The 19,298-nt window shown below is 41.8% G+C and overlaps 1 protein-coding gene across 5 annotated transcripts in view; it reads right to left on the minus strand.

The window, feature by feature from the left end:
* iqsec1b (IQ motif and Sec7 domain ArfGEF 1b) overlaps positions 1–19,298 on the minus strand; it is a 199,400-nt gene that overhangs the window by 9,195 nt on the left and 170,907 nt on the right. For 4 of the 5 annotated variants that reach the window (XM_053430917.1, XM_053430909.1, XM_053430933.1 and 1 more), the window contains 9 exons: positions 10,131–10,410; positions 6,683–7,941; positions 5,901–6,062; positions 4,206–4,328; positions 2,296–2,462; positions 1,709–1,848; positions 1,062–1,091; positions 747–872; positions 556–655 (listed from right to left, as the gene is read on the minus strand). In XM_053430917.1, coding sequence (XP_053286892.1) covers positions 556–655; positions 747–872; positions 1,062–1,091; positions 1,709–1,848; positions 2,296–2,462; positions 4,206–4,328; positions 5,901–6,062; positions 6,683–7,941; positions 10,131–10,410 — 2,387 coding nt within the window. Of the gene's footprint in view, positions 1–555; positions 656–746; positions 873–1,061; positions 1,092–1,708; positions 1,849–2,295; positions 2,463–4,205; positions 4,329–5,900; positions 6,063–6,682; positions 7,942–10,130; positions 10,411–16,547; positions 16,838–19,298 lie in introns of all 5 variants that reach the window. The other variant, XM_053430925.1, reaches the window with a different exon arrangement.

The raw sequence follows: 19,298 nt of genomic DNA on the forward strand, positions 1-19,298 counted from the left end.
ACACCAATCCTCTTGTGAGAATAGGTCAAGAACCTCACCAACGCTTTTTAATTCCAAGTGGTGTTATTGAGGCTTACATAACAAAATGCCTGAGGTCAGAATTGGATTGATCTACAACTAATTAATGAAACCTGTGATGTTGTGCAAATAAACAGAACAATCTCGAGAAGCACTTTACCTTCAGTTGTTTGTTTTTCTTTGACAGAAAAATATACCGTCTAGTAACACAGCTGGTGTAAAAGGGAATTTAACAGAGTTTAGCCCAAGCTGGGGTTCTTTGTTAGTCATTGCATTAAATCATCCCCATTTTATACTAGAGTGGTACTCAGTAGAGTGAATGGTCTGATATGGAGGATGAGTGTAAGTAATCTTCCAACAATGTAAATACAAATGAATGAAAGTGCATAATGTCCCATTTGTAGAATTCATTGCGTTCCACCTCTTTCTACGCCAGCAAGCTTTTCACCATGTTTTTGAGAGTGGTCATTTGAAACAGCACAGACTAGTTAATCTGAAGCAAACTGAAGCCTCCAAAAACATCTCCGTGGCACTTACACTGGTTCTCAAAGAGCTGCACCTGCATGCCATAAAGTGAGAAAGACTGCCGGAAGCTGTACGTCACTGAGTTCTTCTTCTTCTGGAAGATTTTAGTCACCTGTGAAAAAAGCAAAGCATATAATGTGGTTTGGACTCTTCCAGGGAGAAGATGTGTTGTCAATGTGCAGGAAGAACAATGTCTGCCGTACCACTAGGAGGTCATTAAAGAGGAAGATCTCCCTTTGGTGCAGGCCCAACTTTTGTGGTTTGTTGGGGTCGGGCACTTCAAACAGTCGGCAGTAACACACCAGTCTCCGGTGGGGTAGGGACAGCACCTGCACACACAAGCAGCAGCATCTCTCCGTTGGTTTCCTCTGCCTCACAGAGGGATTTCAAGGCACTGATTAGCAGATATACATCTTTAAATAACCCACAGTTTACATCGGTTTCATCAGGTTTCGAGATATATGACTAACAATTCCCCTCAAAACCAAGATGCAGATGAAAGAAAGTGGAATACTTACACAGCCCAAACCATGATGTAAAGAGCCAATCTGTAGATTAAGAGATACACAGCAAGGTCATTTTACAGGGACTAGTGGACAGATACAGGTCCTTTTAAATTCATGATCTTGAAAAAATCCTAAATGCGCCACCGTTTTAATATTTTGTGTTTGTTTCAACCGGTCATGATACTGTCAAAGTCCCCTGTACTTCTGATTTGTGTAAAATGATTGGTTATTTTAAAGTAAAAAGACGAGTTAATTCCATGAAAAGGACATCAGTGGATTAAAGAGAATGGTGAACAGGTTCTGAGTGAACAAGATTGTTGGGTGTGAGACTGTTAATCTCATTTATTATTACAGAGCTCGTCAGACAGCACTTCTCTTGGCTGGATTTAAGGCCAAAAGACATATTACTGCCATTACGCATGAAGGTCTCCTGCCTTGAAGAATTGATGTGTCCCACAGAGAAGTAGGTTCAGGCAAAGTATGCTCTTTCATTTCCTTTGCTTTTTAGAGAATGTGCGTCAGCTTGTGCTCACTGTGAAACAGTAGAGTCGCTCTGGGTAATTTGGTTATGCCTGCTCCTGCTATATTCTGGCTTGAATAGAGGGGGAGATAAAAGCAGTCATACTCTACATGCAGCAGCAGCCAAAACTAAAACTCACCGGCTTTTTCCCTACAATGAGTTTTTCCACTTTTTGAACCTGAGACACATGGTCTTCATTAGTCTTGAGCTCCCGCTTGCGAATCCGCTCATATATTCCTACGAGCATCTCTCGGGGGATGTCCTCCCCGTCATCCACCCCTAAGCATGAGAGGAAAAGAGAGGGAATGGGGGGGAAAAGAGAGGGATTAATGATTAACTCACGCGTTTATAAGAGTTGATGAACTGAATTTGCTTACATACTGCAGAGCTGCACATATTTCTCACTGTACGGACAGAAATGTCCTTCAGAGCTCACAGAGGATGAGTGTTTCTCCTCCACTGAATACTGTACTTTAATTACTGACACTCCAATAGGCAGAGAAATGTGTTGGCCATGCCACAAAGCCCCTCTTAATACCCTCAAAATCTGTTCAGGGCAACTGAAAAGTGCTTTGGCTCAACAGCAAATAACTCTTGACCGTGACTTTCAAATTACCCCCCCCCCCCCAACCTTAAAAACAGGGATATTTATAAAAGCTAATGCATGTATAAAAACTCAATTTAAGGTTGAATAGTATATATAATGAGGGAGGGAGAATCAAGCACCTCTAAGGTTTTTAACAAAGTCCTCCAGCTTCATCTTCCTCTCAGGCTTGACGTTGGGGCTGTACATGTCCGTGTTGAGGAGGATGATGGCGAAGGCCAGGATGAAGATGGTGTCGGGGTTCCTGAACTGTCGCACCACACCAGGGTTGCAGATACAGTAGCGCTGGCTGCAAAGACGATATTGGAGACAGAAACTTTGAAGTCAAACTGCAGATCATTTTCATATACAGTATATTACATATACTAAATGACTATTGAAAGAACATCCACTAGACTATAGGAGATATTCAGAAGCACTATCTTTATTATATTCAGTGTTCGATACCTATGCAATATGCTGCAAACCCAAGGAGAGAATAACTACGATAACATTAACAAGCTGGACTTTTATAGCACCTTTTCAAAACACTGTTTCATGGTACTTTACATAAGGGCGAAACAATTAAAATCTATTTGAAGATCACACAACATTACATTACATTACATTAGAGCAGAGAAAATAGTAAAAACAAGATGAAATGAAACACTGTTAAATGATAAAAAATTATTGGTAAGAGAATTGTTGGTAGGAGAAAAATAACCTATACATTCTCATACAGTTTGGTAGATGGATCTCCTCATTGAGCTTGTTCCACAGAGTGGGAGCTCTGACAGGAAAGGACCAGTCTCCTCTGAGGAGTGTGGAATAGCAAATAGGACCCATCACATGTGGTGTTAAGAGTTCTGAAATGTACTGAGGTGCAAATCCAGAACGGGCCATAGAAGTCACCATTACAATCTTAACTGTACTATGAAGAGAAGATAAAATTGCAGTAAAAGCTAAAGCTCATTAGTGGCTGAATCCCCAAGCTTCCTCGATTGAGGACTGGATAGACACTTTATCAAATGTATATAAGAATGATAAACATTCAGATTTCAGAAGAACTGATATCTCACAGAATCAAGGCCTGCTGTGAAATTGTACTGTTTTAGATCTGACCGATCATAAGAAAAACCTATAAATGAAGAGGAAGGCGTCCGACTTCCCTTCAAGACATAATAAATCAGTAAGCTTCCTGTTTAGTGATTAGTTCTACTTGTGGGCAGGTGTATCACTGCTCTTATCGATATTGATCTTTCCGCTGTCTGAGCTCCAGCCATTTACGATCAAATAATGCTTCATTATACTCAAGTCAAAAGAACAACGAGCCAGCACCAGTGAGTGCAGACCGTCGATACAGCCTGAGGCCATCAGGTAGGTTGGCCATGTAATAACTTTCTGAGACAACATGAAGTGAGTTCATAATCGTATCTGTAAGGTGCTGCAGGCAAGCGCCAGATGATCACTTATTGTTATCTCCCTAAAGAGACTTACTGAGGCAAAAATGTCCTTGCTTGTTCCCAATCGAAGCTAATTCTCCGTGGGTAGGACATCGCTGTGCCACCAGAGGTTTGGAGAAAATAAATGAGGAACAAACAACATCCATCAGCAGCATTGGGAGAGGGTTTCCTCAACTTTTTGAGCTGTTTTTCTTTAAATCATTTTCTGCAATGATCTGCTTGAACGAAGTCTGGATTTGAAATGGCTTGGTCCCACTCGGCTGATTTCTGTCTGAGAGTTAAACTTTCCGGGGTCACCTCTGTTTTAGAGGATGAGGGTGTTTTTGGTAATGGTGGAAAGCAAGCTTGTGCTATCCATTAATCATACACGCTGTGTTGACATAAGCGCTTGACGTGGCATGAACCCCATCATGATCATCCTGTCACATAATCCGTTGCTTTATATTGATTTAAGACCCTACTGGGACGAACATCTCTTTATTCCTCCTTTCTTGCTTCCAAATGGAAAGATTCCATCAATTTGTTTGGGAGATGGAGCCATGTCCGCTGTTGTGTTTGTTTGTGTCTTGAGCTTCCAGAGGAGTTCTCACCTGTAGGCCTCGATCAGCCGCTCGACCTTCTGCGCTTCTCCCTGGACTCTGATGTGAGCCTGGAATTTCCTGAGCGCTTCGTCCAGCTCCATAGCTGAGAAGTCCATTTCATCCACCACACAACTTGTGAAAAACACAGTCAGGAGCGGTAAGAAGATCAGTTTGAACAGGAGAATGTACAATACTGTGTGTTGGGATATTCACATTAGGAATTTGAAAACACTTTTGTTTGCTTTGTGAAAAGATTAATTCTGGTAAGATACAGTAGGAAAGTCATTTAGTGAAGTTTGTATAACTCATCTAATGAATGAATAAAAGAATAAAAGTGCATAATAATCAATATCTAACTTTTAAATACACAATCAGGATTTTCAGAGTCAACTTACACTGCATTTCTACCTGATAAGTAAACTTCATGTATTTTTGGGGATGGGAATGCTGTTTCTTATACACGATATAAGTTTTATACCTATAAGCACCCAAACATGATTGTTTTCTCCTGTTAGAAATATATAACTTACTCCCCTGTCCAATCTCTGTCAGTTCTGCTCAGCTTCAGAATTGGTAATACACATATACATGTATGATATGGTACTCATTTTTCTCTTAGCTCTGTTCTAGTGTTTATGGACTCCTGAGATAAATATCTTGCTCTGTAGTTGCTCAATAATCCATTATTTCCATCAACCAGTCACTAACTTCAGCTCTCTGCTGTTTGGTACTCGGCAGGTTGTGTGCAATGCACATTGAATTAATGAGTTATTTTTTCCTGCAACCCTCTGCCTGCTGCTGGAAGAGAGTGGAGTGGCTGGACCAAACAATTAACTGTTTGACTTTAAATGAAAGATAATATAATGCTCCAAAGAGCTGAGGAGAAATGCAGTATCTGGGTTCATCACATCAAGTGATTGCCTTTCACATAATTTGATCCATTGTTCATATACAAATATTGATTTGTTAAAGCAGACATTTACTTGGATTTTTGCTGTGATATTAATGACTGTGATTGTCTTGGTTAAGTAAAGGAGCTGAGCAGCCCTCTTTGCGAGAGAGGATTGTGCCTTCGCTCTCCAAAGCCCTGATACCTTGATACCTTGCATGTCAGGATTTATAGACGTTTTCTCAAGGCGCCCTTTAGATATGCCTGTCAAACTGACACTGATGGACCTTTTCTGGCCTTATCCTCCACTGAATCTCAATGAGCTCTGATAAGCTGGTCTGCTGTAAGTGTGATTCAGATAAGTCTGTCTAGTCTAAAGCATGAAAAGAGGCACTATTTGAATGATACCATGAATCACTGCTGGAAAATTCAAGATCTTTATGACTTCCCTTCCTTTTTAAAAGGAGTGGGGAATATAAATGGAATCCGAATGTTTAACTGAGCTCTGAGCATCGCAGTGATTTCCTGAGTGGGTTCTATTTCTGTTTATTTCCTGGGTGTAACTTGAGTCATTATGTAGTACTCAAAAACTCCAAAGTGTTTTTGAATCATAATAGATTGCAAACTGGCAACCCAATTTGCAACTAAATGATGATTTATAGTTATGTTCCCGGGAGGCAGATATAAAAGTGTGTACAGAGGCATATATGGCAAGTTACATCAAAACGCTGTTTAGAGAATCTTTCATGTTTTCAGGGTGATTCATCAGGACATCAAAACACATAATACAAACATATGAAGGAGTGCAAACTCACTCTAGGACGTCTCGGTTGAACTGCTTCTGTCTATTACCCAGGAACTCGCCAATCATCTGCCTACTCAGGCCCTTCCTCTGAAGCAGGAAGTGGGCCACACCCACAGGAGTGTCTGGGACAAAGTTTCGCTCTATCAGATACTGGATGCCTTTTTCTGGTTTCCTGGAAAAAGAGAAACGTTTGGAGAGACAGAAAGAGAGGACCAGGGAGAGAACAAAAATAAATAGTGATGACACAGTCCAAATCTGGGATAAGCCCATTGCACTTCTGTACACGGCCAAATGTGTCAGATGAGGGTCAGGATTTAGGCAAGGGAGGGAGGTGGGGGGATGGAATAAGGACAGGGAGTAGGATGGAGGGAACTACTTTTGTCTCTGGTGCTGATCACAAATGATTAAAAGGAACTTAATGGGCGGCTCTGAAAGAAACCAAATCCACAATCATCTATGATTAAACATAATGACACAGGCTCAGATGGAGATGAAGTGGGGCAGAATGAGTCCCGGGCTCATTTGCACCTTAAGTAGAACAGGCCAATAACTGTATTTCAATCAATGTCGAGGCATATTTATCGTACAGAAGAATTTCATGTTGAGGTCTTCAAGAATATTCTCCAAACCACAGGTAATGGACTGGATCTAATTTACATAACTTCTTCCATTCCTCATTGGGTATGTAATGTGTGATTGTACAATTTAGGGGCTAATAGGTCCAAGCAATGATTATGACTGGCTGTGTGTGGACAGTTTATTGATGAATCTTGTGTATTGGACTGTACTTACTTGTTGAAGAGGTTGAGGCCAATGCGGTAGTGTCTTTTACGGATGATGTCATTGCTAAAAGCAGGTGAGTCCCAGCTGTTGCGAGTCTCTTTGTGGTATGTCTGCTTGCTGAGAGTCTGTTCCCTCAAGCTGTCTCTGGATGAGGACTCAGAGCTACAGTTGATGGTGTCGTTGGAGTTGGACGTGCTGTTGATGCTATCGTTGTCCCCGTCAGAGAAATCAGACTCTGATTTGCTTTGACGGTTTGCAGTTCCGTTGATGGCCAGGTGAGCCTCCAGTTGTCGCGGTCGATGGCGGGAAGCGTCCTCTTCTCTGGAAGGCCCACGGGGCGGCAAACCGTGGCTGATGTTTTTGGGGCTCTGCTGGTTGCTGATGCTTCGCTCGTAAGCATTCTGTCTTTTCAAAGAGCTGCGATCAGAGCGATCGCTCAGTTCCACCGAGCTGTCGCTGGGAGGCTCAATGGTCAGTAGGGGTAGGTGGTCTACCCGCAAACGCTGCTCTTGGCATTCCAAGGAAGGTGTACTGCGGCAACTGGTGTCAGTGTCCCCTTTATCATCTTTATGAGCTAGAGACCAATAATCCTGGGAGGAGTTAAGAGAGCGGTGACGCAAGTCTGATTCTGTGCTGGAGGGTCGGTCTACAGACTGAGATAGAGGCAGGGGTGGTGACAGTTCCTCTTCATCGATGTAAAGGGTTACATCACTGTAGGAAGCCGTCATCTCATCCAATTTGCGGTGATCTGAGGCATTGTGGGAGGGTTTCACCTGGCAGACGACTTCTCTGTTCATATCCTGGTGACCTCTCCCTGGCTCAGAGTGGCTGTCATCGCCATGCAGACTGCGACAGTTTAGAGCATCATCTATGGACTCAGCTAGAGATTTGACCTGTCTGGAGAAGGCATCTTCTAGTTCTGTGATAGCGTCTGTAAAGTCACTCTGTGTAGTGGGGGTCTTGGCCTGCACCCCCATCTCTCCACCATGTTCTGACTGCACCAGTGCACCGATTTTGGTGCCGTCATCTGTTAGTGAGACCTGCTTTCCCTCAAAGTAGGAGCTGTGGACTTTTTCAGGTCCTTCAAAGGAAAACTGCATTCTCATATTGGATAGGACGATCCGTCTGGACATACGGTTCTCAGACATAGAGCTTCGCAGACGCTCAAAGTTTTTGTTCATCTGATACTGGCGGAAGGCTGTCTGGATGGTACGGGCTGCATGCCGTGTTATGAAACGCCCACCATATTTACGCTCTAGCATCTCCACCTGCAGAAAGAGAAGGGACAGTTTGAAAAAAAATAGGGACAGTCTAAAAAAACATTGACTATTGATTATAACTCTAACCTACAAAGGTTTCTCTTTTGTAAAGGAGGAAGCTACAGTTTTTACAGTTTTTTTCCCAGCTCAATAGAATATATGACTTTGTGTGTATGAGAATGACATTAAAATAAACTCAGTCCAGAAACTATTAAGAAAGTTTTAACTTGGCAACCCAGTTTGATTAATAATATGGTAATGGTCTAATATAAAAGGAATAACGGTTGGTTTTATAGGGCTATAATGTCTTTTTAAAAAAGGATCACACTTAGGAATCATTCAGGTGTGTGCACTGAACTGAAATGCCTGAGAAATAGTGATATGCCTGTAATTAGGACAGTGTCTAGAGCTGTATTACATTAGCTCCTTCTTTTAAGCCTGTAACTGTAAAACATTGACCCAGTTCTCCACCAATGGACTGGTGGTGTAAAAGGCTTATAATTTCCCTGTTCATGTGAGGGCCAATGTGGCCAATGGACCCTAGCTTTCCAAGAGGAACATGGACCATGCCAGTGAGTCTCACTACAAGAGGCTGCAACCAGTGTGATTTCTAAGTATTTGATCAAATTTGACCATTGACTGCATTTCCATCGACCTGCACAATATACTTTCATGTGTCCACTTGCTTTAAAGGGTACTATTGTATCACTGCAGGTTTCAGTGTGTCATTATGTGTAAAAACCCACATGGATCAAAGTGGACCCACTAACAGTTCTGAATAAGTGGTGCATCATGATCCTGATAGAAGAAAACTACACGAAAGAGAGACATGAATTACTCCTTTATTATAACTGGTGGAGCATCTTTCTGCATTAGGGTCTGTTTGGACGGACCACATCGTAGATCAAGTCTTATTATCCCCATTCAGGATCCAGTCCAAAATATCAGGCCTGGGTAGACCTCTACTTTGTAGAATAAATGACACAAATATATAAATGGGCAAGACAAAGCAATATAATTTAAAGACAGTGGTTGTGGTTTAGCTTTCCAGGTCAGAAGTAAAACAGTAATAAAGATTGATTTTTTGTTCTGGCAACCTCACCCACTTTTGTTGATATCGTTAACAGGTAGGCACATTCAACACAAGTAGTTGATGCAAGTATAACCATTTCAAAGTACAAGAAAGAAGTCTGTGCAATAAAGGACCATGTCATTTCTTCGAAGACAATGTACAGAGTCTGATAAAAATTGAAAGACTGAGCAGAATTCTCACTGATTTTGCCTTTGTCTCTGCCTGCTGTTCACAGGGACATATTGTTCTCCCACTGATGTTTGCTTTTATAGTTTTAACACAGATCTATCATCCTTTATTCATCTGTAGATTATTTCCACTTCACTACATTGTTGTTTGCTTGTTGTTTGCTATATTTGTGAGGACATGCTTACTGATAGACACTAAATACTGCTCATTGGTCTTCCTTTCCTTGTATATATATATATATGTATATATATATATATATATATACATAAGAAAATTACACTTTTGGTCAGATATTGAACAAACATAGTGTGATTGGGTTCTGGATTAGGTTTCACCGCGTCATTTATTGTTGAATATTGTGAATGTTTTGTTTTGTTGATTTTGTGATGCTTTACATTACATTGAACTAGTTGGTGAACAGCAATCAATACAGAACTAAAGCCAAACCTCAGATGCTTCATTGATTGATAATTGATATAGAGAGCAGAGGATTAAACCATTTTTACTAAAGATTCTTAAGTGGCCATTTCCTGATAGCTTAATACGGCTACTGATTTGTAGTTATATAGTGTGTAATCAATGTATACAATTTAATAAAAATTAGATAAAGACCAAGATGATGGCAAACAGTCGGATAATTACACATCAGCTGACACAGAGCAAGATAAGTCATAATTGGAGTTGTGTATTATATATCAGTAAAATTCTGCCACTGAACCAAAAACATTTCTGCTGAGACAAGCAAAACAATAAGCTAAAGGTGGCTCAAATGCTCAGTGCCATCCTGTAGACTCAGATGACATGTCATTAGGGTTATACATTTCCTTTATCTTAAAATAAATCGATGTCATTATATAGTTTCAAAACTCTCCGCCCTGTTTAAGTTGTGTACAGATGGAAGATGTCCCTGTCTTTGTGAGTCCCACCCCCCTCTCACCTGCTTGTCCTGCAGGTCTGATGAGAGCTCATAGCTCTCCGTCAGCGAGCGGGAGCGCTTGATTGCTTCCTCCTCTGCCTGCTTGCGGAGGATGGACTGGGAGTGCTGAAGCTTGGGTCGACGGGGCCGCTGGTGGCCGGGCAGCAAGATGTGCCCGTAGAATTGGCTGTCCAGGTGGTCGTGGCCGAGCCCGCCGCTGTGGGTCACTGGGACACAACTGTAGCCGCTGCTGGGGTCCACAGAGGCACCCACCTCGCTGCCTGGAGCATCACCTTCCACACTGTGAGACACAGAGAAACACTGGGTTAGTCCAATGAGTCACTTCCCTGAGCGCACCAATTGCTTTGTGTTTCAGCAAGAACCACGTGACAGATAGTGAAAGTGAACTTTGATACTGCAGGCAGGTATAAATAAGAGTGAGAGAATTTATAGCAGCACTCTGAGCGCAAGGAGGAAAAGACCTCGAATCAACCTCAGCAGCTACAGGACTGAAGCACTGTGCCATGATTAGAAAAGATTAAATGACTATGAATTAATAATGAATACCAAATAGCTCAAATAGCTGCATAAAGCTTGACAAACACTGATATCACTGCACCTGAATCAGCAGCTTGCTCTTTCATTAAAAACAAAGCAACACAATGTCAAGAGTGATCGAAGCGTGTGAAGCAGCACCTTGAATGTTAAAAGATCAACGAGGATCATTGTGTAGTCACCGGAGCACCAACCTGAACAGATAATTGGATAAACCCTGACGGTGTAGAGCAACGACCGGCCGCGCCTCGCCAGACAGCAGCAGCTACATGTCAACTGCAGATCTACTCACTTCCTCCACACCTCTCGGACTGTAGCGATCAGCTGAGACGGCTAAAGTGAAAACACTGCGCTGTGATACCCGGACACACGCCAGTAACCATTACTTTCAGTCATTTTTTACTGGAAGAAAAAAACCTGATCTGACTCCTTTTCTAATGTGTGAAAAACCAGCTGTCCCTCTCCGCAGACACACGCCTCCATTTGTTCAGCCTTTCTCTTGTTTTCTACAGAGGCAGAATCTGACACCACAACAAGAAGATTCAATTGAACATTATGCAGAGATGTCAATTAAATGCAGAAGCCAGCTCAGCAGAGAGGAATTGCTGCCATGAGGAAAAGGGAAGGCATCTGAATACGTCCTACTCAAAAATGAATCCATATTGTCCACTCACGATAAATATGTATGCTCAGATTCATTCTGCACATTTAACTCCACACACCTAAAGCAGGAATGTGACACATGCAGATCTGCAGATGAGGTAGAATCAGTTACTCCACTGACTTTCATATCGCATTAGAGTGCTCAAACCTGAAACAGCTGAAAGATGCTAAAAGTTTGTAAAGCCGGTTTTCTGAGCTAATAGAAAACATGGAGAGCACTAAATTGTTTTGAGCCTAAATACATCTTTGAGTTACTTCGCTTCAAAACATCCAGATCTTGGTCGTCTGGGACAGGTTTACTCAGTGCTTCCAAAATGTAAAGCAACCAAGGTGGAGCAGCTTTTAATGTATCTGCTCCCCACCAGTGGAACAAGCTCCCTAAATATTTGAGATTGGCTAAAAACATAACAAGCCTGAGCTGAAACGGCTACAAAACCTGGGTCAAAATAACCTTGATAACTTCTCCCCTGAGCCACAGTGTTTTCACAGACTGATTAGTACTACTGCATAAAATCACTGATGTGCACCTTTAAATACTTTAAAGACCGACGCAATGTCTTATTTAATATTGCAGTAAAGCAGTGCTGGTCCTTGATTTGCACCATTGCCCAGAAGTCTATTATCAAGGTCAGGGTTGTATTTTGTTATTTGCCTAAAAATAAGTTTGCCCTTGGGTGCTAAATTTACAAAATATAACAAAATATACAGAAGTCTAACAAATGTCACTGTGTACGAGAGGTGAATATTTGTGAGAATGGAAATAATGTAGCAAATCAAAAACATTGAACCTTACATACTGCAGCTCTATAGTATGTATGGTGAGTGTTAGGAAGGCAAACTGTACGTTGTTCATCGATTAGTTCCACACAGCAGCAGTTTACTATGACATCGTCAGGAAGACAATGAATTCCCGTTACAGGGTCCAAGTCTCCTGCTGCCTGCCTAACATCTGACTTGAATCAGCAGCATAGTCGATCAGTCTGAGAAACACTTTCATGTAGTCACAGACCGAGACAGCTGATTTCCTGAACTTCATCCATCCAGTTCAAATCTATATCGGAAATGTCGGCTTTTTGCTTTAAGAAAAAGTAAAATCAATAACATTTCATTTTGTTTGTCATAAGCTGATGGATAATGTGAAAGGCTCCGAGCGAGGACATCCATTGAGAGACATCTATCATCACATAACCTTGTCAAATACCTAAACCTCAGTGGGATAATGTGTCAAGGTTGGATAATAAAGGCTAAAGTAAAAGCTCTAATAGGAAAGAGATTTGATGTCCAGGGCAGTAAACATATAATGAGTGGCAATAAACGATGCCTCACATTTTCCTGCACACACAGACTACACAGCTTGTGAACGCTGAGTTTCAGTGAGCAACAGAGAATATTGTGGCAAAGCTACATTTTACCTTACAAGCCTTACAAGGTTCTTCGAACGTTATCGCCACATTAGGAGTTGTGTGATAAAAAAACAGCTATCTCCAATTAGAAAGTTGTGTGTTTTATCACGTTATCACCACGTTGCTTCTGAGATTTTGTCACTTTTTATACACAAAGACAAGCCTCACCTTACTTCTACTACTGTCATAGTTACTACAGCTGTGACAGGTCATCTAGTTGAAAAAAAAGTGTTCAGGGAGGACAGTCTCCATCTGGCAGTATCAAAATACTGGTGTGCTACAAAGAGTTTGGGGAAATTTTCACTAATCTAGAGTTTTTCAGGTAAGTCTTTTAAAGTAAATGTGTTCTCACACTTTAATTCACTGGATAATTTGATGTTCTAAGGTCAACAACAACATAAATGGGATATCTCATGCCTTTAATTTGCACACAAAATCAAATATTAATGTGCTGGAACTTTCAAAGCAAACAACAGCTCAGGTAATCACGGCTCCAGCTCAGAACTAAAAAGATTGATATTGATCTTCTAGTAAAAAAAGAGTAGGACCAAGCCTATTCCCCAAGATGCTGACCATGACCACTATCTTCCCCTCAAGTTAACAAAGCAATGGTTGTGCCTAAACCAACGAAACATTAACATATAAGAGGCAAATCACAAAATGGCTGTCATTTCTGTAAACGTCACGTGAAGCACTTGTGAAAAGGTGTCAAGGGATAACATCTCTCATTGGTTAAATGAGATTACATATCTGTCTGGACAGGAGACTCCCTGCTCCTTTATAAAAACTCTGTCTGCATCACCATTGTCCTCCCTATGCATCCTCAACATATGTATCATTCTAAAAGGGAACAAATCTAATCAGACAGAGACTCTTTTAATTAGACTGGAGGGTGAGATTCAATATGTCTGCTCCAGCAGAGGATGTCTGATTGGAAATATTCATTTGTTTAGATGGAGGAGAGGCTTAGTGCACGGCTCCAAGCAAGAGTAGACAGACCCCTCTCAGAGCGTAGCTAAGATAGCACTTGACATGTTTATGTCTTCCCTTAGCTTCCCTTAGCTGTTATGTTGCATTAGAGATACTGAACATGATGTTCCACCAACTTCAAACGTCTTGAGATGTCATTCTACTACATAAGCCGTTTGTCCAAAGCAGCATCCTCTGAATTAGCACCACAATGGCTGCCGGCTTATGTGCCAGGCGCACCGGATCTGGGTCGTCATGGTTAGAATATTAACGAAAGCAGGGTGTACCGACAGCACCTAGACCTTTGCTAACATGGTAACATTGATAAAAAATGCAGTTAAATCTATATGAACAGTCAAGGTTTGGTTATGTTAAGCTACAAAAACATGGAAAAGTAGGAAACAATTGGGTTTTAGATTAAAATATGTCCTTTCTTAAAATTAAAGGATTAAAGGTAGTCATGGTAACAATAATTAAAACATGTTTACAGTTGTAAATTGATCTTGGATAACAGACACAATAAAGACTATCGGGTTACAGACAGAAGTCTTCTGTGTTATAGTCCTGTGTTTTTGTCGATCCATTGTCATTCTTACTACGTCATCTCCCTTCCTCCTTTGCTCCTCTCATAATTCCTACTGATGCTATAGGTCACCCTGCCACAAAAAATAACGATGGGTCATAAAAAGCTGCTGCACAGCCGACCTATTGGGTCAAAAGAGGGGACAGTCTGCAAAACTACTGACAGAATACTCTTTAGGTTGAACTGCAAATACTAGTGACACAAAGGTTGTTTAGAGATCTGTTTTTACATCAGTGAACATCTTTTCTTCCCAGTTAAAAATGTAAGTTTCCACTTGAGTCCAGTGAAAATTGACTTTTTGCAGGGTTTCAAGTTAATAATGTAATTTAAGAAAAATAATGGCAACAGTTCTTTCCCCGCTCATTGAGAAAAGCCACTTGTAGCATTAGAGGAAGATAAAAATCAGTTAGTGGTGACAATCACTGGAATTTAATCCTATTCCTCCACAGTGACAAATACATATCTATATTTGAGGGCCAAGTATTTGAAATAATATCTGTCTCAGTTTTCAGATGTCTTTGGAGTTAAAGAAAACATGAATCAATCTAAATAAAAGACTGAGGTGTCTGCTCATTTCAGTATTTCACAAAGGCATTGTCTCTCTATATCAGGGTAAATGAATGAACACAAACATGCACCGTACATATACGACAAGGTGAAAATGAATTTACATTGATCTACATATAATGCTAAACTGTGAGTATATGTAGCCCATCTCAATGTAAAGGGAAAGTTACTGTGGAGAAAATAATTAGAACAGGACAAGGCAGGACAGGATCACTTAGGATTCATCCATATAGCGCTTCTGTGGGGCCACTGATGGGTGAAATTGCCACGTTTAACTTTTAAATAAAACCCTCACTGCAAGTATCTATGATGGGTCTGCCATTAATGCCTCATGTCAAGCATAAATCCGGCTTTGGGTTTGCCTTCACAATCAGTATGTCACAGTGTGCCACAATTTCAGCTAATTGGGGAAACAAGGGTGAGTTTTTTTTTTTTTTATCTACAGTCCAAATGACAGTAGGATTATTGGACATTAGTGAAGATGGTGAAGTGTTTAAGCTCTTGGTTACAGGCTGCTGGACACAAATTAAAAAGAGAAGGGTCAAAATTAGGAGTTTGGCTCAACCTGCAAAACTCTGGCTCACTTCTGTACTTACAACTCTACAGTGTTTGTTGCTCGAACTTGTGTGGTAAACAACCACCTCAAGCTCCGCAACCCTGGTTAATATCCTCAGACTTGACAGAGCTCCTGAAGGGCCACAGAGGACATTACACACTTGTTTTCACAAGCTGAATACTCCCCTTGACTAGCAAATTGACTTTGACTGTTCTTTTGAAGCTGCCTTCAAACAAAGGTGCCAAATGTGATTTTAAAACTCTGGGCCTGAATGCCATAATCGGCACATTTTTATAACAATTACACCCACATAAAAGGGTGTGCACTCTCACCTTCCCTCTTGTTAGATTACAGCCACCTATTCAATTCAGAAGCCCACAAAGTACTGCAGTGTCCCATGACAGTGCATAAACTGCTGGCTGATTGAATTTTAATGATGCGTTTGCAGTGGAGGGTGATGCGATGGATCCAGCGGTGGGGGAGGGGGGGCGGCAGGTGATGTGAGGACAGCTCTGGTGTCAACACCTCCCCTGGAGATACCCCCCCTCCACGCGCTGCTGAGTGGCTCCTCAACTGGAGCGTCTTCTCAGTGTGTCACTCCATGGTGATGAATTAATTACTCCGACTGGCACTCAGTCACACACACAGAGACACGACCTGCCTCTTCTGGTTACCTTTGTATTGCTCTGCATTCACTCCCAACGGCTTGCATGTTTTTCACAAGTGAGTAACTCTATGAATCAGTGTAAAGATGCATTCACTTGCTGGGCACGAAGCAGGGAAATCCACCACTGGCTCATTGATGAAGCATTTACTGCATCACTAATGAAGCACACTTTATTTGTACAAAGTGTGCTTCTTGTGAATTTCCTCAGCAGCTCTGTAACTTGGCACAGAATCCACTGCAAGGGTAATTTAACTAATAAGGAGTAACATCACTTTTGTTGGACATTAGTAAATGCTTTCTCAATTGATCTAATTTGAGTCTGGCAGCGGTGCCAGAGTTAAAGGGCGTCCATTAGTAAAATGTACAATCTGTATCCAGAGTCAAATCAGTGCATAAGTGCATGTCAAGCAACTATTCAAATTATCGAATTCCACACAACAGCACACAAATGCAAAACACTCAGAGGTGATCTTACCAGCCGTCTGATTCCAGCTCCAGTAAGGACGGACTCCTGTCAGAGGCACACTGCAGACACCACATGTTGCCCTCTGAGCTCCCTACACCAGACCCACTGATCTCTGCTACGCCATCCCTGGGCTAGACGTAGCTTTCACAGACTAACCATACTGCTCGGACCCCTTCTCCAACTCTGGCCTTCTTTCATCCCAGCTAGGAGGGGCGTTCTCAGGAAGAGGGAGGGATTCCTCCAGAGGAAACTGGGTCGTATGGCAGCAGGAGTACTGGTGTCCCACAGATCAAGAGGGTCTTAAACAGGAAGGGGCAACAAGTAAGAAGCAAAAATGGGAGGGAGCAAAGAGAGGGCGAGGGAGCAAGCTCTGGTGGATTTATTTATAGCATCAGGCAAAGATGAAGCCTGGGGAAAGCCCTGGATTGGACATACCATTTTAGCTGCTATGACAGAGGAGGTATGGCTGCAGTAACGTGAGCTTTACACTCGTACAACTGCCGTCAGTTGTCAACTCTCAGCTCCATATGGAGGAAGTCTGAAAATCTGCACTGTTCAACTGCTGATCAAAGACGAGAGAGAACATCTTCAACGATCTTATCACAGGCAGCGAAGAACAAGCAACAGCTGCGTGCCCAGTTGACCCGCCAGGCTGTCCTTAGAACAAACATTATAGTTAATAGGGAATATTTGACTCACATCTCCTCCCATCTCTGTGCTGATGTTAAGCGTGATTCACACCCACCCCTCCGCCCCTTGCTCCTATTCCCCTGCCTCGGCCCAAAAAGTGAAGGGAAGAGGGGCCTATCCATTTCCACATAATGACATCATTATCCAAACAACGGGCGTGTATCGAGTGGACCAAAGATGTAATCTGCCAAAGCAACTGAGCAGCGTAAAGAAATATGATAAGAGAGCTTGTAGGTTTAGATCGGGTTGAGATCCGCCATGACTGTTTGGTCGGATTAGGTGCATGAAGAAGATATATTCTCAATGACTCTACATAATGTGGAAATGATCCCTATAACGGTATATAATAAGTAAGAGGGAACAGGGAATAGGTGTGGAATGCCTCTCTTAATGGCCATTACAGAGCTTAATAAAAAGGAGCAAATGCCTCCCATATGGTGAAGATTCATGTAAAGTGCAGCTGAGACAGATATGGTGAATGTGGAGTTACTTATATCCAATTATGAATTAAAAACAATATAAACAAATATATAAAACATGGCCAAAACAATCCCTGACCCCCCCACTCATGGATGTGCAGTGCTAACAATGGAGCACAAGGAGAGTGGACCTAACGTGAGTTCTGCATCCATGGCCCAAACCTTGAAAAGTTGCATCGCAGTCCTGGTCTGATAGAGTTTAGGTGAAAGTGAACACTTATTTAAACTTTAAGTCAACCCGGTTGTTTCCTTTGGCATCGATCGTGACTGTGAAGCTTCAGATAAAGCTGCAGCAGTTAACACCCACATAGCACAAGTTACATCTGTTGGATTGCAGCGAGGCTGTTGCTTCTGATCAGACTTTGAGATATTGGTGTCCTTCTGATGTCGTGACACTGAGGAGCCAGACTGGTAGTTATCGTGGCGGTGTGATGAGACTGGATCTGAGCCAAACACTGAGCCAGGGGAACACTCACAAATCATAGTGTTGTGACAAATTTAAAATGTATGAACTGAGCTGTGATCGTCTCCTGAACAATACAGATGGATTTGCAATGGGCAGCCTCATGCAGCACCAACATGACAATGACAGATAACCAATGGAGAACTGAAGTTCAATGAGATTATGGTCATTGTTTCATTACTTACACCCCATTAATGTCACTGTTAACAACCTGGCCAGTAAATTGAAGTTTCTTCTCGGTATGAGCTCATTGTAAGCTGACGTCATATTTGAACTACTGTAGCAGTATACAGTGGTGTATGTTTAAAGACATTTAAACATTTCAGGGAATGTGTTAGATCTGCGTGTTGTGTCTTCTTGTATGTCTCTGTAAGTATGGACCTGGAGCCATGTTATCTCTGTTCAAAGTTCATTAGTGATCAAAACTCACTAATTAAGACATATCTGGTTCATTAAATTTGTAAACAAGCAGTAAAAAGAGGATATTTTGATGACACAGCTATTTTTTGTACATAATATCTCCATCGGCTTAGACATTAGGAATGGAAACTAATGGGTCACAAGACAGGGTTTCTGCATAAACGTAACAACGTGATTATCAAAGTTGTTTGTTGGAGTTTTTCAGATTGACCCAGATTTACAGTCAAAGACTCTCATCATAAACTCACAGCATTCCGTTCACAGCTCTGTCTATTGTGTTGCTCCATAAAATGAAATAGTCTTATTATTCCACCACTGCTGACTCTGTGGCTCATCTTCAACCAATTTGCATCAGGTTCTCCTAATGACTTTTGAAGTGCGTGTGCAGAATGACAATACCTGAAGAAAGTAGATGGGGCTGTGCTATAAAATCTTAGAGTGTGCCCTAAATGCAAGTTAGATGGTTAATGTGGTGGTGACACTTTCAGTTGAACACTGTTCTTTGCTTCTCTTAAGGCCTTGTGTTCCACACATACACACACCTGTCGCAGTCTGTCTCGACTCCCAAGTGGAAACAGAAGGATCTCTCGTCCTTGTGTCAATCCCTGCATCAGTTCCAGCTCCTCAGCAGGCCCGACGAAGCGTGTCAAAGATCTGGTCTACAACCAGAACCACCTGTACCACCCTGTGCACCTTCTTCAGCAGTCA

This window comes from Pleuronectes platessa, chromosome 2 (assembly GCF_947347685.1).
Source record: "Pleuronectes platessa chromosome 2, fPlePla1.1, whole genome shotgun sequence".
NCBI classification, from domain to species: domain Eukaryota; kingdom Metazoa; phylum Chordata; class Actinopteri; order Pleuronectiformes; family Pleuronectidae; genus Pleuronectes; species Pleuronectes platessa.